Genomic DNA, 27,929 nt, shown 5'->3' on the forward strand with positions numbered 1-27,929 from the left:
ACCAATTGGCACAAAATCAGTAAGGAATGATTGGCATGGTAATTTGGCAATATATTTCACCCATTAATTCTTTTTTTTTTAACAAACGATATTATCTACGCTAAGAATGAGAGGAGCGAGCCTAGCTTCACAATGGACTCGTTTTAAAAAAGAATCGAATCTAAGACTTCCAACCTTAATTTTAAATGCTAAAAATTAATCATTTTAACCAACACTAAAAAAATGTATAGTTTAAATTAATATTTTCGATGTCATTACTGCTACACGTGGCTCTTATAGAGTATAGCCTTTCACCACTCAATGCACTCAATTATAACTCATGAAAGTTGTTCATCAATTCCATAATTACAGACCAAATTAGACATTTTTGAAGTTATAAAAAAAAACAATAAAAAAAAAAACACACACACAGTAGTGTACACTTCTTGCCAAAAAGACAATCAAACATAGATATCTCTTCTTTGATTCTTAGTATGCAAGTTTATTAATTTCTCTGATCGATTAGTAAGTTCCTAACCACTTTATTTTTAGTTCTTGATGCAAATTTATCTGGTTATTATTGAATTTTGAGAGTTCATGCTTAAAATTTTCAAATATTTTAATATTTTTAGTTTGCATAAATTGAATTATTATATATAACTTTTTTTTATATGTTTGTTGAAAATATCATAAATTGTAGCAATAGTCTTTTAACTTTAACTTAATTGGAGCAATGATTTTTTAACTAAAAATTCATTACCATTGGTCCATCAACTTATCAAAATGTGCAACTATGATCTCTCAACTAAAAATTCATTACAATCGATCCCTCAATTGTAATCCAACTAGAGATATGGTCCCTCAACTTTAACCCAATTGTAGCATTAATACTTCCAACATAACTCATTTTGACAAAATTTTGACAAAGTTGACAAAAAACATCATAGCTACACATTTTTGATGAGTTGAGGGACCAATAGTAATGAATTTTTAGTTGAAAGACCATTACTTCAATTGGATTAAAATTGATGGACCATTGCTTCATTTGATTAAAGTTGAACAACTATTACTACAACTTACTCGAAATTAAATTAAGTTTGCTATCATATAATTTTGTGCAAGCACAAAAAAAAAAAAAAAAAATAAATAAAAATATGAGCATTGCTTTCGTAGTAACCCACCCACCCATTAATTTCAGGCTCCGCCATTGGAGAGACAGTAGTCTACTCTATCGTAGTGCTAGGTGCCAGGCTGCCAACCCCCACACCCCAAGCCACATTGCACGACCTCAAGTCTCAGCCTCTGCTGGCGGTGGGAGGGCGGTGGTGCGCGGTGGTCGATCTGTTTCGTAATTCATTCATCCAGATTCCAACCCCAAAACCCACACAAAGCAAAATCAAATAAAACAGAGAGGAGAGTGATTGAGTCAAAGTGACCCGCCGTGCCACTTGTACTGTACCAATGGCTTTTCATTTCCAGCGCCGCCGCCTCCACTACTACCACCGCTTTCGCTTTCTTCTTCCCCTCATTTCCGCCATATCCGGAGCCCTTCTCGTCCTCTTCGCTCTTCTCTTGGTTCTTGCTCCTTCCCCTCTCGATGTCAATAACCTCTATCAACGGCGTCATTCTTCTACGGTACACTTTCTCTCCCGCATTTTCTTCTTATTCACAATTAACAATTCGTATGATTGGATTCGTATCCTAATTTCCTCTTTTCCTTCTAGTTCGATGTTGCCGTGGACGACGATGCCGTTGCTGCACGGCTTACTGTCTTTCGTGTTCCAGTTAGGGGTTTTTCTCTTTCCTTCTCAATTTCGGATGTCAACCTTAATGTAATGTTAGGTTTTGTTTGGATCTTTACGGCTTCTCTTTACTTGTTCAAAATCAGAGTGGTGGAGGGAGATTGGATCGTGATATTTGGAGCTCCAGGAATTCCAAATTCTACTATGGATGCAGCAATGGCACCAAGAAATTTCCAAGTCTGTTTCCTTTTCCAGTTTGCTTTTCATTTAGTATACCCCAGTCTATAGGATTTCGTAATTGATTGACCAAAATTATGCATTGTTGCTGCCTATTTGTGGTTTCTGTTATATGTTTGTTTCATATGGTTTTCGTAAAATGACACTTCCTTTTGTGTTCACAGTGACATTGGTGTTTAGAATTTCATCCTGAATAACTATATTGTTCATATTTGCAGATGTTGATGAAATTACGCGTCCTAATAGGTACTTGGCGATTGCAACCAGTGGAGGCTTGAATCAACAAAGAACTGGGGTAACTTACGATTTTACTTTTGTTTATCTTCTGCAGCATTATAGTCATAGTTACTGCATTGATGTTTCCTTGAGGATGTCTGAGAGGATACTTGATTCCACCCTATCTCTGACAGTTCAATTGATGCATAACCAAGGCAAAAACATAAAGGGATTAAAATATAGACTAAGGCCTCATCTGGCAGCTCAAACTGTACTGACTATTTCAGCTGGATAGGATAAATAGTCCGGCTGAAAGAGTTCGGATAGTACTGACTAAATTAGTCGGGCATTTGGTGCTGTGTCGGATTAATCTGTGCATCGGATAATATGTTGGACTATAATAATTTTCTAAAAAAATTTCACAAAATAATTGTTGTTGAAATGAAAAAGGGGAGAAAAATAAAAAATCACAAACCAAGAAAAATTCACAGGGGACTTTGTTTTCTATTATTCCTCAATTTTTTGGAGAGGAAATGCACACAGAGGACTTCGTTTTTTATTTCAAAAAACCAAGAATACTCATCGGAGAGAAAATTGGGGCTGACTGATTTTGGGTATTGGGCTGGGGAAGGGCATTGACGGAATCCGACTTGGAGAAGGAGGGGAAGAACCAAGTGGGGCCTCCAGATATCAGCCAAATACGCTGGATCGACAATGCCCAACAACCACGATGTTGTCCCTGCGTGACTTCGTTCGAAGGCGGACAGGAATACGGGGTTGTACTCGGCCTTTGAGATGGCAGATTCCTCAGCTTTCTGCCCCTCTTCTCAGTACAACCCTGTGGAATGCACCGTTTCGCCGCCATTCTCCACTCGTCTCTCTCTCACTCTCTTCCTTGTTCCTCTGTGTGCTTTCCGCCCGACGAGACAGGAAATTGCTCGGCGATTGATTGCAGAGGAGTGGCGGCCAGGGTGGAGAACTCATCGAGGAACTGCTTGAAGGCCCAATCTAAGAAGTTGTTAAGGGCGGCCTCTTGGTCGCATTTGTGCTTCTTGATTATATAGTATTTGTATAGTTTTTTTCGCTTTTAGTGGGGAACTTACTCTACCTATAACTTTGGTAGATAACAGATGCCGTTGTAGCAGCTCGTATACTGAATGCTAGTCTTGTTGTTCCAAAGTTGGACCAGAAATCTTTCTGGAAGGATGCAAGGTCAGTCCTTGAATCATATCTATGCTGCCATATTTACTTGCAATCCAGATTTTGTAATCGCATGGACATGTCTCAATCAATTGTTTTCTTTTGCAGTAACTTTTCAGAGATTTTTGATGTTGATTGGTTTATATCATTTCTGTCAAAAGATGTTAAAATCATAAAACAGCTTCCAAGAAAGGGAGGTAACATGTGGACGCCATCCACTATGCGTGTTCCAAGGAAGTGTAGTGAAAGATGTTATCAAAATCGTGTATTACCTGTTCTTTTGAAAAGGCATGTAAGTTTTCAGTTCTCTTAAGCTTCTAATTCTTATAGAATGTAGAAACTTCTTTTCCTCTGTAAGTTGCATCAGTACTGCCTTCTCCTTTGCTTACTTTTGTATCCTGCAGTTTGTTTGCCAACTTTTAATTTTGAAATATATGACATTTCCATGTTTCGTGCACTTACATTTTATCCAGTGCCCAATCTTGTGGACCAAATGGTTCTTGTCTGAAAATCTCGTGGTCAGACATTTTGTTTCCCTAAGAATTTTATTGCATTTGAAATAAAAACAATATATTCAGGCAAGCACATGAGCCAAGCCCCAGGTTTGGACTCGTTTACTAAATATGTATAAGTTTAGCTTTGATCATGGCTCTAGTGAATGATTTGATCCCTTAATGGATGGCACCGCTTGTTTGCATCCCTAGATACGTCTTCTTGAATTATCTTTCTACAAGTATACATAATTTATGGAAAAGGCACTTATTAGTTTTCATTCTGTGACAGGCTATTCAGCTCAACAAGTTTGATTACAGACTTTCAAACAGGCTGAATACAGATCTGCAAAAATTAAGATGTAGAGTCAACTACCATGCTTTAAAGTTTACTGACCCAATACAGAAAATGGCTAAAAAGTTGGTTCAACAAATGAGGTTGAGAAGCAAGCATTACATCGCATTGCACCTGAGGTAATTTTATCCATCTTTTTTTTTACTTTTTATGTTTAGAACAACCATTTAACTAGCGTTATTGCCCTGTCTTTCTTGCATATTTAGACTGAGCCATAAAATTGCAGGTCAAACCTTGTTCCAATGATCATAATCATCATATTTCTGTGTACATTAGTATACCTGCTTTCCATATCTAGTTGATACATTTACAGAAACATGCATACAAGTGCATGTTCATGAGTAGACTAAAACAACCCCCCAGATTCCTTCGCACGGGCAACTAATAGGTTGCACCCATATTAGAAACAAGATTCTGCAAATTCTAAGGCTTACTTGTCAAGTTGTTTCTTGATGCAATTAAATGTTTACTGTTACAGGTATGAACCTGATATGCTTGCATTCTCAGGATGTTATTATGGTGGAGGAGACAAGGAAAGGAAAGAATTGGGTGCCATACGAAAGAGGTGGAAGACTTTACATGTAAGGATTAATTGATGTTCTTTTGGCTTTATGTCATCTTATGTCCCCTGAATCAACTACTGAGAGTAAATTGATTCAAACCCGACCTTTGTTTTTTTTATTTTAATAAATGTGAAAGCGCAAGTTGTGTGTGTACTTATGTTTATTTAGTAAAGCCAAGGAGGTGTGTATCAAGTATGAGGTGTGTATCGAGTCTATTTATATCCCATTGCTCTGTATCTATAAGACGTATTTTGGATGGAGTTGCAGATTAGCAATCCTGATAAGCCAAGGAGGCATGGGAGGTGTCCACTTACTCCAGAAGAAGTTGGTCTTATGTTGAGAGCACTGGGTTATGGCAGCGATGTTCACATCTATGTGGCATCAGGGGAAGTCTATGGAGGAGAAGAAACATTGGCACCCCTTAAGGCACTATTCCCCAACTTTTATTCGAAAGAGACAATAGCACCCAAGGAGGAATTGGAACCATTTTATTCATTTTCTTCTCGCATGGCGGCACTTGACTTCATAGTTTGTGATGAGAGTGATGTCTTTGTCACCAACAACAATGGCAATATGGCCAAAATATTAGCCGGACGAAGGTGTGCTGTCTTTCTTTCCTCTTTTCATTTCTCTTCTCATCTTATTCTTCCCCACTGCCTGCTTAGTTTTCACATCTTTTATTTGTTGCAGGAGATATTTTGGACATAAGCCCACTATTCGTCCAAATGCTAAAAAACTCTACCGGTTGTTCCTAAGCAAAGAGAACATGACCTGGGGAGCTTTTGCTTCTAATGTTCGTACTTATCAGAGAGGCTTTATGGGTGAGCCGAATGAAGTGAGGCCAGGCAGGGGTGGTTTTCATGAGAACCCATATACCTGCATATGTGAAGATTCTCAGGCCAAGGCGAAGAGGGATGTGGGACCTAGAAAATATGGTAGGAGTAGTAACAAAACAGGAAAAGACGAAGTAGAGTTTGATGCCCAAAACGTGGAAGATGATCCAGAAGGGCCTGATACTGATGAGGATGAATATCAAAGTGCCCCCTTGGACAATGATTTGTTTAACAGAAGAGGCGTGGATTATGACGTTGTCAACTCCGAGGAACCTGAATTGGAGGAGATGCTTTCAGACTAGACGGTTCTATCTTGACCCTTGCTAATAGTTGTCAACTGCATTTAACTGATTCTTATACGCAATTTCTTCGTATTTTCTCCATCAAAATTTTCAAGCTCTAGACGAAAGTTTTGGATACAATTCCTCCTATATCTACTGTATATAAAACTAAGAGGATAGACAATGTGCATCCCACATATAATGAACACTGGCACAAGGTTCATTGGAGGGCAGCAAACTGATTTTCGACTTGTGAAACACTCTGGGCAATGCGATGGCATCCGGAAGTGACCAGAGTGGATGATGGATTTTCAGAAAGCAACGAGTCGGAAACGGATTATGTGGGCTGAAGCAGAGAATGGGTGTCGTAACCATGGTTGGCTTGAGCCTTGAGGCTTATTCGTACTAAAGATTTTTGGGCGGCTAACAAGAGGTTAAATGTTTAGCTTCTCTTCAAGTCACCTGAGATATCAGAGAGGTGCGGGGATGGGGTTCATTCTTATACGGATGTTTTTACCAAATTGAGAGACAGACGGCAGCTGTAAATAAATTTTAAACTTGACCAATAAAAAATTCCGAATTTAACTTCCGGGACTTGCTAGCATTTTCTATACATGTGATTCCATTCCATTTTGCAACCTAGAAATTCATGTTGCCCTTAATTCGCATGCAAATGTCACGATTTTCAAAGACCATCAGGATGTTGGAATCGCTTTAGGCCACGCTAGTCTTTTTCTATCTATTATTTAATTTTGGGACTTGGGAAAATTCATAGAAAATACTTCTCAAGGTCAGCAAATTATAAGACCACTTTCAAAGTGTTTAAAACTTTGCCCTTAATTCGGACCTCGCAAAACTAACAAAAAAAAATAAAATAAAATCAATTTTTACAAAAACTGTGAAAGTCACTATTTTTGTCCATTTTGCCACTTTCTAAAAATTCCATTGACAATTCAATTCCATATCATTTTTGTCCTCCCTCAACTTGTAAATTTATAGTTGGGACTTCTCAAAGACCATCGAATCACTTCAGGCAAGAACACTTTAAATACTAGAAATCTACGTCGGGACGGGTATGGATGAAGTACGATGCAGCTCCCCAAATAAATAGTGCGAAAAAAGTAGCAGCAGTCACCTAAACTCAAATCTCAAAACTCAAACTAGTGGCAACTGAAAGAATGAATCAAATGAATACTAAAATGTCCCGTTACAAAAGACCAGTTTCAGCCAATATAATTGGACGTCGATCAATATTCTAAACTAGACCACCTAATTTTGGTCACCTTTCATTGTGGAGAAAATTCATCTGGTGGTTCATCAACTGAAGGCGACGATGATCCAAAGTCAAGGGCAGGGTAGACGCCAGGTGGCCTTTCTCGAGGTTTAATTGACAGCAATTGGCTAGAGTCACCAACGACATCTGCCCACCCGTAATGCGGCTCAGCCCTTCATCAAAAAGTGAGAGATCAAAATTACTTTTACAGTAAGAGCAATACCAGAAGATGTAATCTAAATTATTTATATTTGGTTCCCCTGAAATCCTTTTGACTGCTTCAACATACTATATGCAGACAGAACCATTACCAACTCCAGACTCTTACTCGTAATAGGTCTCCTCATCCACAACAATATCCCAGCTTTCCCCTGTCGTGCTTTTCCCATATTTGTGCACCTTACTGCAAAGAGAGAGCAAGTTAACTTGTCTAAGAACAATAGATGACAATGCAGTTCAGCAACTTTATTTCCTTCCGTACCCATTTCCAAAGTGCTCTTCTCCCCATGTCCTTGACCAACCTAGACATGAGAGAACAAAAAACAGAGTTACATCAGATTAAATTATTGAAAAGTTGAATGAACATGAAGATCTGAATAATTGGAACATATTCAAGACATTGTATATGTTTGCCGCATGGTATACTAGTTACCCAAGGAAACAACTAAAGGCAAACAAATTTTGTGTTAAATCATAGTTCAAGGTGCTTGCACATACGTTCACCGCTTGGAGATACATGCCATGTCTCCCCTTGTCGCGAACCGATGCCAGCAAAGAACTTCTCTTCCCACTTGTCTCCCCATTTGGTTCCAAGTTCAGTCTCAGCCCATTTATCAGTCCTGAAAATTATACGTCCAGCGTATATCAACGACTAGATACTTTTTAGCTGCTGTATTGTTCTTCATACTTTTAACTGTAAATGGCCAAAATGATGATACCAGATGACAAACGAATTTCTGAATTTAAGAGGAAGGAGAAACAATGAAGACTTTTTTTTTGTTTTAATATGAACAGATGGAGAAGTAAATCAAGTCAGTTAGAGAAAACCATTTGAGAACAGATCCCCTTCCATCATAATGCTCTCCCCACTTCTCCCACCAAGACTGCTCATTAAGTCTACCGTATTTGTGTGCTCCTTTCTCAGTCCAGCCTTTAGCATCATATTTCTCCCACCTGCATCCAAATTATAGGTAAAAACCGTCCATGCATTTTATCTATTTCATCAGTTATTTTGTGCGTTATAATGTGAATAAAAATTGAATTAACAACAAACCGTACTTTAGCTTACCATTTCTCATACCATCCAGCATTTTCCGTGCCTGATTTTGCTTGTTTCTGTGCACTTCTCTCAATCCTCGCTAAATTACTGTGCTTACAAAGTTGCAGCATTAATTTATATTGGGAAACAATGAAGCAATGAGAAGGTCAAGAAACACAAATTTTAAAAAGTTCTATAACTACCGCTTACTTAGTAAGGGTTAAAAGTAATTCTCTAAAACTTAATCAAATAGAGATAAGATAAAGACCTCCATTCATCTTGATGAAGAATTTCTTGCCATGTTTCCCACCACGAATCCCCTTCAGCATTTCTACCAGATTTCTCCACACCTATGAAAAGATAATAGATGCGAATTATGCATTCCTATCTGTACCCATACCCATGATACAGTAGTGAAATTAGTTGAAAGACTAATGACCGTAAAAGTATACAGGACAGAACACTGTCTTTAAAAACAGATATTGATTAATTAAACCAGTATGTAGTGAATGGTTGCCGCTCAATGCCCTTAGATATTTGTGCAAGTTTGCCACAGCAGTGGGAAGTGTTGAGGTTCAAAAATTTCTAAGAACAAGGATGAATACTGAACCTACAAAGACTTGTGCCGACAAGTTTACTTATTAGAAGACCTTAAAGGATTTATATTGCAGCAAAAACCTTATTTTCCATCTATAAAAACGAATGTGTTGCTTTGTTTACATCGAATTACTCTGAAGGTTGTGGTTTTATTCAGGACAATGGAGAATCTAAGATATCTAATTCATTGAAATTACATAGTGATGGGCATGGTTAATGATATCCAGCAGTTGAAGATGAAGACAAGGAAGAAGTATACCTAGCTCTTTGTATCCAGTCCAGTCACTTTTCTCCCACCACTGTCAATGAGATCAACAAATCCAATTAAATGCATCCACCTGGGATGATACTCAATGGGGTTATAAAGACAAAGTCAAAGCAGTAAGGGACTTAGATTATGAGGCTAATTTACAGGTAGAAGGATGTCCAAGTCCTCCTCTACTTGTTTAAGGCTTTTGAGTACGAAATATAAGGCGCCTTGGTAGTACAATCCTAGAATTCAGTGATAATTATTACTAAAGTAAACAAAATGACAGTGAAGAAGGTTAGTCAAGTCATACATGGCGGAGTTAAAAAAGTAAAATAATTATGATAAATTCTGATAAATACCGTTTCTTTCCATTGTGAAGAAGCGTCGTGGGAAGTACCACCCATCCTTGTCCACCTACATCTGTAGCCATTGTTGCCAAGGTCCTCGCCACTTTCGCGGTACCAAGTAGTGCCATCTTCATTGGTGCCAGACTCATTTACATTTTCGTTTAACAAGCTGATGCGCCACTCCTTCTCATTGGCAATGCCAGTATCTATAAAAAAAAAAACCAAACACCACAATAATTCTCAATGATAAATCAAATATGTTACTAATTACCTACCAACACCATCCATGAAGGCCAATGATGGTACATTACCATCTTAAAGTAAGTAGAATGATTGATTGAATAACCTCTTTTCGGAGGACTGTCGCGAGATTGTGGACCAGAGTTTCTTGGGGTACAGCGAGGGTAGTATTTCTCTTGTTTGGACAGGAAGCGAGATCTGCAGCAAAATACAAAAGAGCCAATGAATTATAAACACCAAAAGCCAACTAGTTTAAACCCTAAAATAATACTAGACAAACAAGAGAATGGAATTGAAGTATTCCTTGGGTAAATTGCAAATTCTAATGCAACGTACTGAGCAGGAGAAGAAGAGGAAGACGAAGCAAAGAAGGGCAATGCGGCGGAGGCTTGGACTCCAGCAGCTCTCTGAGCCCTTTTCTTGGAATCGAAGCGCCACTCTTCCGCCTTGTCGAGGCTCTTTCCGGGGCGGATCGGAACGACGGAGTCGGAGCAGCAGCAAGTGATTCGAGTGACTGCGGGTGGGTCAGCCATGGGAAGGCTAAGTCTTGTCCTCCGCTTTCTGATATCCCGCAGGCGGGCGGCATTAGTAGCTGTAGAAGGGTGGGGGTGGGGATGGAAAGCGAGGCGGAGGCGGGTGAGCTTGAAATCAGGCGGAGAAGCGAAGCCTCTGGAAGTGGCCGCCATTGCGTTTACAAAAATGCCATCCGAATGAATCCCAAGCGGAGGAGACGGAGACGGAGACTGAGAGACTAGTCTTTCTCTCTCTATGGGTATGGGTTTTGGTTTAATTAAATTAATTGATGAATGAGGGTGGAAGTAGTGATTGGTTACTAGTTAATATATAAAGAAAGAAAAAAGGGAAGGGAAGGGAAGGGAAGAAGGGAGGGGGAGGGAGGGGGCGCCAATGAGAGCAACAGAGAGAATTTCGGGCGAATCTTTGTTTAGCGACATTTGAAAATGGACTGATTGAATGAGGTGGGGTGGGATTGGGTGGGCAGAAGAACAAACAAGGAAGGAGGGAGGGAATCGGAAGGCCTCGCCTCCTTCTATTCTCTTCTCTTCTGTGAATCAACCTTCCCCCGCCTTCTCCTTCTCCCTCTCCCTTCTTGACGTGAGAGAGATAGAATGACGGTGGAGTAGGTATGTGGTGGGTGTGAGTTTGTAACACGAGAAATCGAGGATAAATTCTGAGAATTGGAGAAATTTGGCAAGTTGAGATTATTCGGGTGGAGTGAGTGAGATCGGTGGGTCGGTTTTTGGTTGGATGCAAGTGCGACGCAATCGGGCATGCCATCCGTATCCAATCCCCAGATTTTATCATACCACCGTTGCATTGCACGTAAACAGACCGGACTGGACCCCACTTCCGTTCTTTTGTTCTGTTTTGTGTTACTCTCCACCATGGCTCTCTCTACCGCTGCCACGTGTTGCAGACTGAGCCATCGCTTCCTTCTCTTCCACAAGTCTTCAGTCTTGCGAAATTAACTAGCTGTGCTACTTTCAATCCACTGCTTCAATTGAGAAAGCTGATCCAAAACGTTATGTTCCTTCCTCATTGTTAAAATAAAATTTCCAACAACACAACAGTCAAAACTTGTTCCGAATGGACACCATTTACAGGACTTGGAATGTCCAACACATTGTCACATGCTCGGTGAATTCGAAACTCATCCTTTTTGGGGCAAGTTTGTTACTATTTTACAACTAAAGTCCACAAAAGAGTTTATATTTTGCTTGTTGCAAGTAATCAAATATGGGTTAGTTTATCCAGAAGAATGTAGTTTAAAAACAGGATCAATCTTCTCCCACAACAACTGTTTCAAAAAGAAAATTAATTTAACACATTATTTCTAACCTCATACAAACCCCTCTAATTTTGCAATCACTAGACTGAACGATTACTTTAAAATCAATGATCAAGATTAAGGTAAAAGTGTTGAAATCGATACTAATAAGTAAGTGCATTATTTTAGGTCAATTATTTATAGATTTTGTTAAGGAATTGGTTGGAAAAAAACCTAGTTACTTTCTTTTTCATATTTTCAGTCAATAATCAAGATGCACACTTAGAATCTCTTCTTTTTATGATTAATCGTTTTTCCGGATGAGTTTTGACGGAAGGCCAATTAGAGGAGATTGCCCAACACTATATCCAGTTTCAAGCCCGAAAAGAAAAAGCACTAGGGTGGGAGCAGCACCTGCTCGGCTACTCCTAGTCTCTCTCCACTTGCCTAGGCAGAGGGCTTGATCTGCTATTCCCAATTTCATGTCCGTCATCTGGTTGCTTGACACGCGTCTAACCACAAGGCAAATGGCAGCGTCTCTCCTGGTTCCGCCACGTGTCAGTACTTGGCGGCATGATGACATGGCCGAGGCACCTGTTGAGCTTCTCAATTGAAGTGCTAACTTAGCTTGTGGACAAAAGATGATGCATTTGACGAAAAGAAGGATAACGTATCTTACGTGTAAAGCAGGACGTGGCATGAGAGTCATGGTGTAAGGATTCCCACGTGTCTGGCTGATACAACAAGTGGGAAAATTTGGTCTCCTCTCTGCTGTTGGACGACGAGGAAACCAAGCCCATCTCTTTTTGGTGTCTGGATTGGATATCATCACTTGATCAGGAAGTTGAGGCGCCTACAAATCCATCTTTGTCAATTATCATGCCAAAACTACTTTTGACATTTGAAGTTTTGAACGCTACCACCCCATAAACCAAAACAAAAATCCACCTTCAGGAGTCTTAGATTTTATTGGGTAATAGGAGACATATTTCCTTGTGTTTGTGTCTCTCGTATTGCATGAGATGTCGCGCAATCAGAGATGCAAATACTCCCCGCCATCCCCGTTGTACGTATCTAAGACAAGACGTGGGGCAAATTGATCACCAACTCCTCAGAAATTCCTTCCCAATCCGACTTGGAAAGGAACTAGTGGATCAATCCTTTACAAAGGAGACGCTGGTTGATAATAGAGTATATGCAGTGGTGCGGCAAAAGGAAGCGGATAAAGAAGAAAAACAGTGTGAAAGCAAGGAAGCAATGGACAAATAGATTAGTAGAGCAGCACAAATGTAAATTCTGAATTTCCATTGTTAGGAAAAAAAAGGGTCCACATCCTTCAAACGAGAGATGATCAATCAAAATTAGTAACAGTCGCACATGTTAAATAACCAATTATTCTAGTTAACATTCACATACTTGATAGGGGGGAAATACAATGAGCTTATTTAACAAATACGAAACCAAAGTAAGATGAATTGTACTCTCAACACATGAATGAATGTCAATCGATATCACAACGGTACCCTTGCCTGTTCTGCGCTTTTGCTTTCGCAACACCCAAGTTTCTGCTATGTTTGAATCGGAATTAAATTATTTTGCCACTTGAGGTATGTATTCACGGATCATAGTACACCCAAAAAACTTGAACTGGGACCTGATCTCTCAGTAGAGTATTCTGTGGTCTTCTTTTGTGATCTTTCAGAACAGACGCAAACAATGATATCCAAAATCACACACCAAGTAGACCAATCATAATAACAGGGACCAGTGTGTCAAACCTTATTTCTTGGAGAGAAATGGCTTCACTGATTCTACAACTACCTGTTTGTCATGGAAAAGAAAGAATTTCACATTTATTAGACAGAGTTAAATTGGTTAGTGTGCACACTTATTCCAAAACACAGACAATACACGCCTGCGAAAGGATGAAGCATTTGATGCATATGCGAATTGCAGCCGAAGCAAGTTACAAATGCATATGAAACTGGCATCATTTAACAGAACATATCATAAAATTCATGCTCTTACTGAAAAATAAATGAATGATTTGGAACAAATATATTTTATTGTTCCTAGTGGTTCTTACCCTTCCATCATAGGATAATGATGCGAAGATCCAAGGCTCACGAGAGCTCCAAGCAAGGCCTAAAGTTTCAAGTAATAATAATTTAGTTTAAGATTATAATAAATCAATTATATGCCTCAGGAGTTGCCGTAGTTACCATAAATACTGTCTTCATAATCACTGTAAGAGTTAAGCAATGGATTAATCCGCCTAGTAGGTGAGTCAACCAGGCTGACAAAACACGATAAGAACCATTGGTAAAATCAAAGAATGTAATTAGTCAACACAAAAAGAATATATGGAGTGTCAGGGCATGTAAACTACCGCCAAGACTCGTCATCGCTAGGTGAAGAAGCAAACCACAGGTTGACAGCTGAGTCTGTGCCAGAGCTCTGCAATAGAATACTTTTATCAGAAAGTGTTCAATTGACTAAAACATGTAAAACCTTGTGTGTGTGTGTGTGTGTTGGGGGTGGGGGGGGGGGGTTTGTGGGAGAGAGAGAGCGCAAACCAAAATCAGCCCATCGTACTCAGGGTTATACCGGACAGCCCATGTCCTGAAAATATTTCAAGAGGTAACAATCAGACAATTAAAGTCCACAATTATTGACACTTCTTTGACACGAGTATGAACATCCCAAAAATGCTGAAACATGCACCAATACACTAAGGATCATCAGGCAAAACATGGCTGAAGGGACTGAAATGCGACGGTACACAAAAATTTTACCAGTGTGTGTGTCCTGGAAGCTCCTGGATAGGCACCTTTGGCTTCCTAAGATCCCATATGCGTATACCAGATTCATCTTCTGCAGTTATCTGCAAAAGTGTTCACAATTTGTGCTATATTCACAGGAACAAACGATAGTGATAACTGCCATGTTGAGAAATGATAAAAAAATAATAACAATATATTTTGGAAGACAAAAGTGCACCCTGTCATTCATTTTTTTTTTTTTTTTTTGAGTTTTAACGAAACACTCTCGGTACTGTTCACTTTTAACGAAAAGGACATTTTTACTCTAAAAAGTTACTCCTGGTACTATTCACTTACAACACCATTTTGTCCTTTTGATTAAAACTCAAAGTTTCAAGCCCTTTTCTTTAGTTTTCCTTTTTATTTTTTCCAGTGAAATGCTCTAATGTATTTTGAAAGTAGACAGATTTCTTGTGAGTTGAGAATACTGTTACTCAATTTCTATGCAAAACAATAGGCTAATGCTTGTCTGTGTGTCAGTGCATTTGTTGAAACATGCAAGTTATGTGAACATCTTTCAAGTTCTCAAATTTAGAATTGGTCGAGAGAATAATTGAAGAGAATGAATTAAATATAGACATGAATGAAACAAGCACACTCAGAGGGGAAAAAGCTACACTCTTACAAGGACATGTTTCTTCTTGGGATTATAATCAACATTGCGAACATGAGCATGCTCAATAGAATTTGTCTTCCTGCATATAAACGGAAACTATTATTGATCAAGAAGGGATACTGACCACAAAAACCTCAAACAAGTAACAGTCCCTAAAATAGTTCTGTTCATTCTTGGTTGATAATAAATATAATCTGCAAAATGACAAGCCAGTCCATATAGTAGTACAGCAATACCCTGGTAGCCATCCCTAGGCAACCCTTCATGTGAACTATCAAAACTGAATATATGCTTCACACGAGAATTTGAATAATTAAGTTTGAAAATCTATGTTGGCCCTGTTTAACAAATAAAAACAATGCCAGTGCTAATACGTACTTCATTGTTCGTAAATCCCAAAATTGGATGGATGATTCACAAGTCGCTGCAACAGCATTCATATCATGCGGATCCCATGCACCACCAGACAAGTAGTGCATCACACCAGCTGACTCCTGTGATTGTACCTGGACTCGGCGAAATGACCTAAATAAGAACAGTCTGAAATTCAAAGTGATAATCCATTGACTTCTAAACCTTTTAAGATTTTGAAAGGACAATAGTTTTATTATGGTGAATACAAAAAATACATGCAAGAGAGGACAATTTCGTTGTCTTTTCCTTCCTCCCCGACAATAACCTTTTCTTTTTCTTGGGTTCATGCATGAGTAAATTTCGATGAAGTGGGAAACCATAATAATTTAAATCTTGTAAAGAGATAGAACTCTGGTTACTTCCATAAACATGTACTACATATGTGGATGATTGACAAGAAATCTCTAAAGGAATTTCATCATAAAAAATACCTGAGCAGCTTTTTTGGATAAATCTAAGCTCCACAAGGACAGATTTTCTTCATCAATGCTGATCAACTTATCATGCCTTCCCGATGGCCACCAAAGAATGCTGTTCAATTGTATATCCACATCGCATAAGAGAGTCAAAGAACAACATGGGAAGAAACAATGAGTCCAACAAAGTTCATACCAAACCACATATCAAAACAAATAACACGAAATTAAACTCGAGTTACATTCACAAGAAATTTATAGCAAAGTAACACCTGTTACAAGAATATAACCACAAGAGCACACCAAAAAGTCCTCCACAAACTTACATGAGCCAGGAACATTAGAAGAGCAACTTCCTTCTAAGCATAAGATAATGATTCCTTAAATTTAATTACTATGGGTAATAATTTATATTTCTAAATTCTTTTCCTGTTATGATATAAATCTTCCTATTTTATTCAAACAAAAGAGAAAACAGCAGAAAGGAAAAAAATGATTGGAAAGACGAAAGATAAATCGAAATTTATAAAACATAATTGGGCAACTAAATGATACCGAGAGAAAGGGCAGGGTAAACATACTGACCATTTGATCTTGCCAACTTGTGAGTCGAGGGAGGTAATTCTTTCCAACTGAGGGGAATTCAATTCACCATATAGCTCAGGGATCTGCCATATTGCTGCTCCGTATGACTCGCCTTCAAGCACATTGAACTTTATAAAAACACTACCAATGTCTGTGACATACTGGACTTGCAGAGATTTGAAAGCAAATAAACAAGTATAGAAGCAAGATAAAATAAAAGAAATGTATAATTACCATTATTAGCTTAAAACTTAAAGAGAATTAGGAAAGATAAAAAAAAGTAAAAGCATCCAATGAACTGTGAGAATATGTGATCAAAGCATTGTTCAACGGTATCATATCAGGGAATTTGAAATAATCAGAAAAAGAAAAAAAGAAAAGCAATTACCAGTGGAGTAAACAGTAGAGAAGATGCGTTGGTCGAAGGGACAGGAAGCAAGATCCCAGATCTCGTTGGGGTGAGAAAACAAACCCTCGCACACGAGTTCGGTTCCATCGGAAGAGAGCCGAATCAAATGCACCTACTCAATTCAACATTTCAATTCGATTCGATTATTCAGATCCACTGGTTTTATTTGAAAGAATTCGACGAGGGGGAAGAAGGCAGGCAAACCTCGTTTTCTTCTTTGAGACTGAGAGTGCCAGTGATGAAGCTAGTATGATCTGTGTCAGCTTTAACATCTGATATACATCTAGCCTGGCCGATTGTTCGAATGGGAATCGGAATCGGAATCATTAGGGTTTATGAATTTGGGGGAAAAGAGAGTAAAAGTAGGGAAATGCGAATCACCTGGTATTTCAGACCATATCCGATGCCCGACGATCCTCCTTGCATTGCGATTTGCTGCTCCACTGCCTGAAACTGAAACTACGATCTTTGCTTTGCGGACTGCAACTACTTGTTGCATACAAGTTGTATGATACAACCACCCGTCCTCACCTCGCTCGACCTTCGATTCGTTTTCTCATTCCATTTTCGTTTCTGGGCTAATGTCGTAAAACGCGCCGTACAGGCCCACTTAAAAATGTTGAGAATATTATATACCAAACAAAAAGATTATTAGAGCATCCCCAGCGTGGGGTTTTGCTCGGGGGTCGGGCTCCAAAACAATGGCCTGAGGCCCGGTGGAGATGCTCCAGCGTGCAGGAGGCCGAAGGCAGGGGGAGGCCCGAGGGCCAGGCCCGTGAGGGATTGCCAGGCCTTGAGCCCGAGGTGGGGCTGACGCCAGGGTGGCGTCAGCGCATTATTTTATTTTTTTTGTGTCAGGACCGTGCACCCCAAACGCGCGTGGGGGCGCGTCGCCGACACAAAAAAATTTTAAAAAGCAATTGTCAGTTACCGTTGGGAAGCCACGTGGCTTCCCACAGTACGTTAGATCCTAACGGTCACTTAATGTGAACCAATTATGACACGTGGCGCGACGTGATTGGTTAATAATCTTATCAGAAATCCATCACCAATAATTGTATTATTTTGTATTATTTAATAATACTTCGGATAATGACACGTGGCGCAATAAGAACGATTAAAAATCTTATCCGATATTACAATTAAAATTATTTTGTATTATTTTATAAAAAAAAAATACTAATATTTTATTGTCTATTGTCAGGGCTATTGAAGTGTAACGGTGGAGATGCAAATTCTATTGTCAGGGCTACCTACTGTTCATTAAGGGCAGTTACTGTTCATTAGGTGGATTGAATAGTGTATTGCCAGGGGGAGGGCTCCAACGCTGGAGTTGCTCTTAAGAGCATTTCTAATGGAAACTGTTAAAATGTCCAAATCAGCTTTAATAGTTATAAAAGGTAGCAACAAAATTTTTCAATCGAGAAGCCAAATTTGATGTGGCATGACATAGAATGGCAGCGCACCCCCTTGCTGTCAATTTGATAGCAACGTCAAATATTCTTCTCCACCAAGCTCTTACTTCTTCCCCCATTTTCTAGTTCACCGATACAAATATTCTTCTTCGCGAGCTCCTACTTCTTCCCCCATTTTCTAATTCGCCGATACTACCCAATAGTTGGTTTCCTCAGTTCCTCTAGGCTTACCAAAATCCCATCTTTTATGTTACCAATCCCCCAATCCTCCTTTGGTTTTTCAAGGGTTTCATATTGGGTATTAATCATTTACTTAGCTTTTTGGGTTTTTATTTTTAAGTACTGGGTTTCTGAATGCCATATTGGTTAGTGCTTCTGCAGCAAATGAAAATTTGAACCTTTGAAGAGGAAAATCGAAAATTCTTATCTGGATGTTTTTCTAGGAAAATTCTTATCTGGGTTTTTTTTGGGAAAATTCTTACCTTCGAACAGATGGGGTGGGAATCATGGGATTTGTAAAATAAAAATTATAAAATTAAAATAATGCAATAAAATAATAGTTCAATTTGACATATCGGGTGGAGACTAAAATTTTAAAAGATGTCAAATTACCACATAAGCCTTCAAATTTAAATTTTATGTTTAAAATTTGGCATCTCCTTTGAAGATGATCTAACATGAGTAGTTCCAAGTTCCAACCAAAAAAATTAGGGAGTTTTAACGATACACTTTTGGTACTATTCATTTTTAACGAAAATGATATTTTTATTTTAAAAAGTCACTTATAGTACAATTCACATACAACATTTTTTTGTTCTTTTGATTAAAATTCAAAGTTTTCAAGTTTTTTTCATTAATTTTCCTAAAAAATTATTAACATGATAATTGTTTTTTCTCTAATCAAATTTCACACTTCTGTTTCTTTCTTATTTTTTTAAATGATAAATACAAAACGAGAAGAAGCATTTATAATCAAGTCTCAACATTTTTCACTACCGGAGCTTGAAGACGATCATTTTCACTCACAAGAGTGAACAATGAGAACCACATGGCACAAGAGACACTTGCACAACTTAAAATGCTAAGATAAAAATATCCCCAAGCAAATCACGTATGTATAAATTCTCACACATAAAAATATATGATTATCTTAGAATATTGTATATATATTCTAAAATTAGGGCATATGTGCTTACAAGAAATAGAATCTTGCGTGAATTAGAATTATCTCACTCCTTAGAGCATCTCCAAATGAGATGTCAAATTTTAAACATAAAATTTGAATTTGACAGCCTATTTGACATTTTGATATCTTTCAAAATTTTGTTTTACACCCAATATGTCAAAATTTTCTAGGTTTGCTTGATGAGAAAGCGGCATAAACAAGAATGGGTTGCGCTGCCATGGTGCTAAACTATTAAATTCCAATTAGTCCTTCCGAAAATCCAAGTCGACAAAAAAAACTCCGAAAAAAAAAACCCAATACCAACAACCACAATAGTTAGTGGGAGTCTCCATCTCTCAGCTGAAAAATGGACGATGGCGGCGTCTCGAAAGCAGCGCCAGTGGTGGCTTGCGATGCCATGGCACTATTCTACGTAGCCATTCTCTACGCCTCGACTGTAATCCTCCGTCTTCCTCTTCCTCCCTTCAAGAACTTCATGATCTGATGGCTCGTATGCGCCGCCATTTCATCCGTCGTCTCTATCATCGTCTCCGCCCTCCTCCTCCCTGTAAGTCCGCTTTAACTTCCCAGTTTCGATTGACCCAGTACATATTTAATAAAAAATAAAAAATAATAATTTGACACCAAAAGGAAGAGCTGTTATTCCATGTCATGCCACATCAGATTTGACTCATCGGTTGGAGAACATTGCAGCTGCCTTTTTTTACTATTATTGCTGATTTAGACATTTTGACATCTCATTTGAAGATGATCTTAACTTTTTTCCTACGTTTATTTACGTATAAAGAATTGGACAATATAAAATTTTTATTGAGATCCATAATCGAATATCCAAAAATTAAGAATAAACTCGAATAGAATGATAAATTGATCTTATTCTGTTTTCTTACTTGTATATTTTAAGCTATGGGAATTTTATAAGCTAATCCCATTCCGATACTTTCATTTTTCTCATTTATGTTAACTAAACTTGCCCTTATTAGTAAAAGTTTTCAAAACCGGAAAAGTCTAGCACTAAGATTATCTCCAATCCCTGCGAATAAAGCTAAAAAATTTAAGTCATAATCCATAAACTGTTTTTCTCCTCTAATGGTTGTGGCTTAAAATTTTAGCTAAAAATTATTAAATATTGATTTTAGCCTAATTAAATTATGATTAATAATTAAAAATCATACAAATACATAGGTATTTTTTTAAGTGAAATTTGATTTAAATTATTTTTTTAAATTATGATTAATAATTAAAAATCATACAAATACATAGGTATTTTTTTAAGTGAAATTTGATTAATTAAAAATCATACAAATACATAGGTATTTTTTTTAAGTGAAATTTGATTTAAATTATTTTTTTAAATTATTTTAGGCGTGATTTAATTTTGAGCCGTCAAATCTTTTTTTTACCATTAGATTTAATCTCATAGGATCACAGCCTTTGGATTATTCGAAATTTTTTTTTGAAATATGACATTTTGGTGGATCAAGAATAATTTAAGTCAAGCTTAATTTCCGGAGGGGGAGGGGGAAATCTAGCCTAGAAATATTTTTTTTTCCCATGCTTATTTTAGCCCACTAGTTGGAGATGGTTTGGAGGGCTTTAAAAGGGGTGTAGTCAATTTGGATTTCAGAAGATTTTAAAAAACTTTTTTGAAGTAATAGATTTCAGAGTATTTGAATAGATTCTACAAATTCTATATGAATTTTTGCATATTTGTATGAATTTTTATTATAAATTTGTTAGGATTTGTAAACATTACCAAACCAATATAAACATGATAATCAATCATTTGACTTATGTATCTGGCTGTTTGGTGCTAAAGAAAGGTGATTCGCGGGCTAGTGACTCTAGTGTTTCTCCTCTTAATAGTGAGGTGTTCCTTACTCCTTAGTCATAGGTGAGTGAATGACCTTCTTGTTACAGAGTGGCATAATCTCAGAGGTCACTTAAATTTCATCATCATCCGAAGCCATGCTGTTTAGTGGGAGCAATGTGTCAAATACTTGCTTTGGGAACAATGGTGCGAAAGTTGTTGGAGCAAAGGGGACTCATTAAGCAATGGTGTTGGCATTAATAAAGGGGTGCAATGTGATTTAAGATTGATAGACTTGTGTGGACCTTTTTTTTAAATCATAATCGACTACTCATGAATTTAGATGTATTATTTAGAATCTTCTTAAATCCTAATTTGATTACACAATGAATTCAAAGTTTTTTAAAATCCTAATTGACTATCCTCGAGATTTTAAAATACATTAAAATGACTATATCTCTAAAACTTATATTTTAAACTTTATTCCATGAATTAGAGATGGTCTAAAAAAAGCAGAGGCAAAAGCCCATAACCAAACAAGGGACGAATAGGATCAACTAACCAACCAAACCAAGATCAAGACTCTCCCAAAGTTCATTTAATCTACCCAAATGAATAAAACTTGACTGCAATGAACAGTTTTATAACATAATAAAAAATAATTTTATTTTTAATTTCGAATATAATTTTTAACTAATCTTATTACGCTACTTGTCATTTTTCGAAAATACACTTTTTGTAGAAGATGGTTAGGTATTTATCTATATAAAAAAATTGTTTAATTTTGTTTTGTATTTTTAAACAATTTTTATGATTTTTTATTAAGTTAATTAATCTGGACAATTGAATTTCAAAAATGTTGAAATCCAACAGTCCAAAAGTGGACACGTGACCCACGGTGAAAGTTTGCCATTTTTTATTAAAGGCTTGAACGGGTGCCCACGCGCCAGCCGCAAAAAAGAACTCAACCTTGGCTGACGTCAGATAGACCGATTCCTCACTCATTCCATTATGGGTCGGCCTAGAGACTAGAGTGGACTTTAGGCCGGTCTATTTAGAGGGATGGAGTGAGTTTTTAGGTGCCAACCTATTTTTTTAAACTTTGGATCAACCTAAAAGAGAGGTCTGGAGTTGCTCTAAGTTAACAAGAGCCCGCAGGCACCAGAGCAGATATAGAAAGAAAACCTAAGTAGAAAAGTTTGCTTCTTCTATCTACTGTCTACACTGAATACAAATTGTCAAACCGTTTTGCTTAATAATCCTCCTCCTAAATCCTAATCTAATTCATCCTCGCCCTTTAAACCTAAATACGTCCTCACACACACCAAAGGCCTTTGTCATCTTCCTTCCTCCACGGACCACACCTAAAAACAAAGCTAGAAAAGGAAACGGAAAAAGAAAATGAAACCATTTATCAAAATCAAACGAGAGAGAAGAAAAAAAAAAAAGGAGTAAACGCAAAGTCACCACCCGCCCCATCTCATCCCATCCCAATTTCAATTTCCTGAGACTGAGGGCACTTTTTGGATTTGGATCCAGGCTCCAACATCATCGGCAACAGATATCTAATCAGATGAGATGGTGAAGTGGAGAATCCTCCTCCCCGAAAACAGGCTGACCGTCTATTTCGCCAGATGGTTTTCCGATCTCGATTGGCGCCTGCTTCTCTTACTCATCCCTACCCTCTCTTTCATACTCTTCCTCTCACTCTCCTCTTTCTCTTCTTTTTTCTCTCCGACCAACATCCCTTTTGCTCCCATCCGATCCTTCTTTCGCGGCGGCCGCGCCTTCCAGTTCCTGGTGCCGCCCAACAACTTCAATTCAACTCCAATTGCTTCGCCTACTTCTTCACCAACGGCAACGGGGACCCCAAATCAAAATCGGACCCAGTCGTTGAACAAGAAGAAGGAGGAGGATGATGAATTGGGTCGCTCCAGAATCGCCGTCTGCTTGGTTGGTGGGGCCCGGAAGTTCGAGCTCACGGGGCCGTCCATCCTCGACAAGATTCTCAACAAATATCCCAATTCCGATCTTTTCCTGCACAGTCCTGTTGACCCCAACGCCTTCAAGTTCTCGCTCCTCAAGTCGGCTCCAAGGATCGCCGCCGTCAAAATCTTCCACCCCAAAACAATGCCCGAGACCGAGTTCCAGCACCGAGTCCTAACCGCCCACGACTCGCCCAATGGCATCCAGGTTCCTCTTTCTTTCTCAATTCCTGATTCTGTTTTCATTTTTTGTTATTTTAATTTTTTAAATAAACATTATATTAATTATATTTCAGTTTTACGATATTATGGAATGGTCAGATTGAATTAATTTGGTTCGTTGACCATAAATAATGAAGATAAAGGGAACGTGGCTAATCGTTGTATCGTATCGTCTTGCTCCTTCTGTCAATGGCAAATCCTTGGGAAGAATAACGTGTTTACAACAATTAGTTCTTCCTGCTGCCGTTTTTGTTATATGTTTGCCATTTTCAATTAATTTGGTCTGAGCTACACCCGTTCACCTACTAATTAGTAATTAAATTGTTTTAGGAGAGAGAAAATCAAAATGCATTCGTAAAATACAAGGTAGGAGGACTAGGAGGCAATACAAATAACGCAGGCACGTGCCATGGACCTTTGGCCTCCTTTGTTGAGATTGTTTTTTTGTTATAGGTTGTGTTTGGCCTATGATTCTTTGATTCTTTGGTTCTTTTGAGATGGTAAGAAATATGATCTGATACTGTTAAATAAAATATTAATTTTTTGAAATACTATATGGCTAAAAGGAACCCTCTGACTCTCCTTCAGTTGGAGATGGTCTTATTTGAGCCCTTTTAGCCAGCTGAGCTGATCCATATCTGAATAATAATAATAAATAATAAATCATTTGTAGAGTAATATTCTTGAATTAACTTTTTTATCTTTTTAACAACCGGTATTATATACATTAATGGGGAGGGATAATCTTAGTCTCATAATGGACTAGCAATAATGTAGTTGAAACTCACATTTGACGAGAATTCACTCCATGACCTCTCGCTTAGACGTGAACAAAAATATCACTACACCATAATACTAAGAGTTTAAATTTTGGTTGATAAATAAAAACTTGTCATGTTGTTCTGGTATTGTATGTTGTTGGATACATCCAACAATATAAAATGTGGAACTCATTGTCAATTTCATAAAATTTAAAATGAATCAAATGTAATATGCAGGGTCTATTGCAATATTTCAACCTGGTGGAAGGCTGCCTAACTATGATCCGAGCTTACCAAAAACAGAACAACTTCACCTACGATTGGATTGTCCGAACCCGCGTTGACGGTTACTGGAACGCCCCCCTCCACCCCAAGTACTTCGTGCCCGGTCAGTACCTGGTCCCACCAGGCTCCAGCTACGGCGGACTCAACGACCGCTTTGGAGTTGGCGACCTCAACACCTCCACTGTCGCCCTCTCGCGCCTCTCCCTCCTTCCCCAGCTCGACGCAGCCGGATTCCACCAACTGAACTCCGAAACCGCCTTCAAGGCCCAACTCACCACCCATGGGGTACCTTACGTCACTAAACGACTCCCCTTTTGTATTGTAACAGACCGCAAGTACAAGTTCCCGCCACACCGCTTTGGAGTGCCGGTAGCGTCCTTGTCAAGTCCAGGGCTATTGAGCGGGGCCAAGTGCAGGCCTTGCACGCCTGTATGCCAAGGCCCGTGCGTGGGCGACGTGATGCAGTCTCTCTACAAAGGGTGGAGCTGGACCCACTGGGCAAACGGCACCCTTGAGCTCTGCGATGCCCATGACGCTTGGGAAAAGGATTGGGAGATCAAATTTGACCGAGTTGCTGGGAAGAAACTGGCTGCCGAGAGAAGGCGGGTTGCAGGCATGACGACAGAGCAATGCATTCATGATTTCAACCAAATGAAGAAGCGAACTGCCAACTGGGACGCACCCCCGGCAGAACAGATTTGTAGCCACTGAACAACAACAAATACAGAGCGACAACGATATGGGAAAGAAATGATTTTGGATTCGTACATTCTCTTGATTTAATCATATAGAACGTCTTTCTATAAAGGAAATTAATCAACACAACGAACAGGCTTTACAGCTCTAACTATACTATAACAAGAAGGTATGGATGACAGTCTTCACAATTGTGTATGAATGCCGTGTCCGGACTTCACGAGGACTTGCACCGTGGCCTCCAAGACTCTGGCCTGGGATGCCATAAAGACGGTGGACCTGTTACAATTAAGGATTGAAAATTGCTTTTTTTCCAGTCCAAAACTGAGAGCATTAGGTCCTCAATCCTGTTTTTCAAATCTTAGGTCTAGCACAACGTATAACTAAAAAACAGGATTGACGAAAGAAATAATGCAGCAATCTTAAAGTATATATGTTGTCATAAATCATTGGTAATAAATTTTTAGTTGAGGGACAAAGGGTGATAAATTTTTAATTGAAAGACCGTTGTTCCAATTTAATTAAAGTTGAGGAACCTTTGCTACTATTTACTCAACTTATAGACGTTGGACCCGTGAGCCTGTGCCAAGCTTTGGGTACGCCCGAACCACGGCAACCATGGAGGAGAGGACAAATCGTATTTCTTGGCTAAATGCGAGATCAAACTTATTCAAGAAAAGAAAATTGCTTCTTTGCGAACCAGTTGTTACAAACTTAATTTATCATACAAATTTCTTAATCAATACTCTTCACTTTCGCTTCTCTCTCCAAATTACTACCTTGGAGTGTATAACTTTTCATCAACTAGTTGTGACCAATATATTTTGGGTAGTGCTATCTACACATCAATTAACTTCTCACACCCACATTGTTCATGTCAGTTGATATTTATTCAATTCATTCAATCAACAATGAATTGAATATATAAAGAGGACGTAAAATTATAGAAAAACATCAACATTATTAACATGAATAAAGGGCATGAAGGCATATATATATAATACTTGATCGATCAATGGATTCTTTGGTAGTGACATCTAGCTAGCTAGGGTTTTTATTTTAGACACCAAATTAGTATAACAAGTTCTCAATTAATATAAACAGAAATTGGATTGACATATTATATATATATATATATATATATATATATGTAGTGGTATCGGTACAAGTTTACTACTACTGAATATAGGATTGACCAGTGATATCAAGGTCTCGGTCGCCGGTGGAAGGTGGGGGTGTGTGCTTGGGGGGTTGAGTGGTGGCTTCAGCTGGTCCGTCGGCACTCTGTCTCTCACTGGCCCGTGGTTTTGCTTTTTCTTTTGCAGGCTGATCTGGCTCTCTACCGTACATTCCACCGCCATAGGCTTCATATGTTAACGGCTTCATCCTTGATATTTCACTATGACCACCACCACCACCTCCATCCCCCTCCTTCTTCTGCTTAACCTCCTCCCGTCTCTGCTTCTCCCTTTCCCTTTCCATTTTCTGATGATCCATTGATTCCCTATTTAGTAATAGATAATCTATTCGTAGTCGTACTTTTACTAGCTAGTTATAGATATATATATATATATATATATATATAATTCCAACCGCCAACGATCAATATATGTATGACACGCGTCTTGTTTTATGGTGAAGTGGCGAAACCCCTAACTGCCTTCTGTCATCCATGCATGAGCAACTACATCCTCATGCATGTACAAGCACACCTCCAAGGTAGTCCATATCCACCTGACTTCGTACTTTACTCGAAATCAAGCTCTCTCACTCTCTGACTAATTTTCTGGAGAAAAATTTGTATAACATGATTTACAATGTCACAGTTATATATAATCCAGTACAAATAATGAAATTATGTGTTATGTGTTAAACTTCTTTACTTATATTTGTGTTATTCGCACAAAACAGTACCATATACATATAAATTACTCTTAATTTTGGACCATCACTTCAAAATGATCTAGTGTTGTGGTACCGCACATGCGTTTTATATGTGTTCATTACTTCGACATAACTTAGTGTTGTGCTATTACGCATGCATTTTATATATGTTCTTTAACTTGTCCCACTTTATATGTGTTCATTACTTCGACATGACTTGGTGTTGTGCTACTACGCATGTATTTTATAATGAAATAATATTGGGCTTGGTGCCGTGGGTTAAGTGGCAAGGGTTTGGGTGCCTTAAGTATAAGGCAAGCCCCAAAAGACCTCGGGGGTGGGCTGTAGGCCACATAGGTGAGGGAGAAGCCCCAGCTGCAGCTGGGTTTCAGTTTGGGCTGAAAGGGGGTGCACGGGACAAGGCCCAGTAGGTGCTGGCCTTGTGGGTGATGCACGAGGGAACAAAACCCAGCCACATGGGTTGGCGTGTGGGTTCGAATGGGAGCCCAGCCGCATAGGCTGGCTTCCTGTGCTGCAAACCGCAAGGAAACAAGGCACCAGAGAGAGCAAGTATACGAGCCTAGATGCATGCGGGACAAGGACCCAGCAAGTAAGGCTTGCCGTGGGTTTGGTCTGGATCCATAAAGGCTGCGGGCCTCCTCAGTGATAGAACTAGGGTTGCAGGCCTATTCTAATCAATCAGGCCGAAGGCCTGGGTCCAAGTAGGTGCAGCAAAGCCCAGAGGGCTGCTACCGATGTTGTGCTGCAGGGGTGA

The 27,929-nt window shown here is 38.7% G+C and overlaps 5 protein-coding genes across 5 annotated transcripts; 2 read left to right on the top strand and 3 right to left on the bottom strand.

The window, feature by feature from the left end:
• The first annotated feature begins 1,191 nt into the window (after positions 1-1,191).
• LOC137742083 (O-fucosyltransferase 16-like) lies at positions 1,192-6,477 on the top strand. The gene is made up of 10 exons (XM_068481832.1): positions 1,192-1,614; positions 1,704-1,763; positions 1,868-1,958; positions 2,177-2,253; positions 3,298-3,386; positions 3,483-3,666; positions 4,158-4,339; positions 4,699-4,801; positions 5,051-5,382; positions 5,474-6,477. Exons 1-10 carry the CDS (start codon positions 1,441-1,443, stop codon positions 5,916-5,918), a joined length of 1,737 nt encoding a protein of 578 aa, XP_068337933.1. The 5' UTR covers positions 1,192-1,440; the 3' UTR covers positions 5,919-6,477.
• A 591-nt stretch (positions 6,478-7,068) lies between these two features.
• Positions 7,069-11,161, bottom strand: LOC137741003 (protein EARLY STARVATION 1, chloroplastic-like). The gene is made up of 11 exons (XM_068480815.1): positions 10,199-11,161; positions 9,969-10,060; positions 9,635-9,828; positions 9,285-9,324; positions 8,697-8,778; positions 8,459-8,536; positions 8,218-8,343; positions 7,888-8,009; positions 7,652-7,691; positions 7,499-7,573; positions 7,069-7,343 (listed from the first exon to the last, which is right to left on the bottom strand). Exons 1-11 carry the CDS (start codon positions 10,546-10,548, stop codon positions 7,184-7,186), a joined length of 1,359 nt encoding a protein of 452 aa, XP_068336916.1. The 5' UTR covers positions 10,549-11,161; the 3' UTR covers positions 7,069-7,183.
• Positions 11,162-13,026: 1,865 nt separating this feature from the next.
• On the bottom strand, positions 13,027-17,494 carry LOC137738682 (WD repeat-containing protein DWA2-like). The gene is made up of 13 exons (XM_068478161.1): positions 17,292-17,494; positions 17,115-17,198; positions 16,890-17,022; positions 16,502-16,613; positions 15,932-16,031; positions 15,465-15,592; positions 15,096-15,165; positions 14,444-14,532; positions 14,225-14,270; positions 14,038-14,105; positions 13,871-13,944; positions 13,735-13,793; positions 13,027-13,469 (listed from the first exon to the last, which is right to left on the bottom strand). Exons 1-13 carry the CDS (start codon positions 17,334-17,336, stop codon positions 13,428-13,430), a joined length of 1,050 nt encoding a protein of 349 aa, XP_068334262.1. The 5' UTR covers positions 17,337-17,494; the 3' UTR covers positions 13,027-13,427.
• A 5,099-nt stretch (positions 17,495-22,593) lies between these two features.
• On the top strand, positions 22,594-25,381 carry LOC137707909 (uncharacterized). Its single transcript, XM_068446855.1, has 2 exons — positions 22,594-23,514; positions 24,527-25,381. The coding sequence occupies exons 1-2, from the start codon at positions 22,900-22,902 to the stop codon at positions 25,283-25,285; spliced, it is 1,374 nt and encodes a 457-aa protein (XP_068302956.1). The 5' UTR covers positions 22,594-22,899; the 3' UTR covers positions 25,286-25,381.
• A 1,065-nt stretch (positions 25,382-26,446) lies between these two features.
• LOC137741531 (uncharacterized) lies at positions 26,447-26,767 on the bottom strand. Its single transcript, XM_068481233.1, has one exon. The coding sequence runs from the start codon at positions 26,765-26,767 to the stop codon at positions 26,447-26,449; it is 321 nt and encodes a 106-aa protein (XP_068337334.1).
• Positions 26,768-27,929: the final 1,162 nt, after the last annotated feature.

The sequence above is a fragment of the Pyrus communis genome, chromosome 1 (assembly GCF_963583255.1).
Source record: "Pyrus communis chromosome 1, drPyrComm1.1, whole genome shotgun sequence".
NCBI classification, from domain to species: Eukaryota; Viridiplantae; Streptophyta; class Magnoliopsida; order Rosales; family Rosaceae; genus Pyrus; species Pyrus communis.

Coding starts and splice junctions, on each gene's coding strand:
- LOC137741003 (XM_068480815.1), bottom strand. CDS start 10,548: ATGGCGGCCACTTCCAGAGGCTTCGCTTCTCCGCCTGATTTCAAGCTC. Junction 10,061..10,198: donor TCCTCTTCTTCTCCTGCTCA/GTACGTTGCATT, acceptor ATTTTGCTGCAG/ATCTCGCTTCCTGTCCAAAC. Junction 7,692..7,887: donor TGTATCTCCAAGCGGTGAAC/GTATGTGCAAGC, acceptor TCTCATGTCTAG/GTTGGTCAAGGACATGGGGA.
- LOC137738682 (XM_068478161.1), bottom strand. CDS start 17,336: ATGCAAGGAGGATCGTCGGGCATCGGATATGGTCTGAAATACCAG. Junction 16,032..16,501: donor CAAGTTGGCAAGATCAAATG/GTCAGTATGTTT, acceptor ACAATTGAACAG/CATTCTTTGGTGGCCATCGG. Junction 13,794..13,870: donor TTATGAAGACAGTATTTATG/GTAACTACGGCA, acceptor TTGAAACTTTAG/GCCTTGCTTGGAGCTCTCGT.
- LOC137707909 (XM_068446855.1), top strand. CDS start 22,900: ATGGTGAAGTGGAGAATCCTCCTCCCCGAAAACAGGCTGACCGTCTAT. Junction 23,515..24,526: donor ACTCGCCCAATGGCATCCAG/GTTCCTCTTTCT, acceptor TGTAATATGCAG/GGTCTATTGCAATATTTCAA.
- LOC137742083 (XM_068481832.1), top strand. CDS start 1,441: ATGGCTTTTCATTTCCAGCGCCGCCGCCTCCACTACTACCACCGCTTT. Junction 1,764..1,867: donor TTACTGTCTTTCGTGTTCCA/GTTAGGGGTTTT, acceptor GTTCAAAATCAG/AGTGGTGGAGGGAGATTGGA. Junction 2,254..3,297: donor TGAATCAACAAAGAACTGGG/GTAACTTACGAT, acceptor TAACTTTGGTAG/ATAACAGATGCCGTTGTAGC.
- LOC137741531 (XM_068481233.1), bottom strand. CDS start 26,767: ATGGATCATCAGAAAATGGAAAGGGAAAGGGAGAAGCAGAGACGGGAG.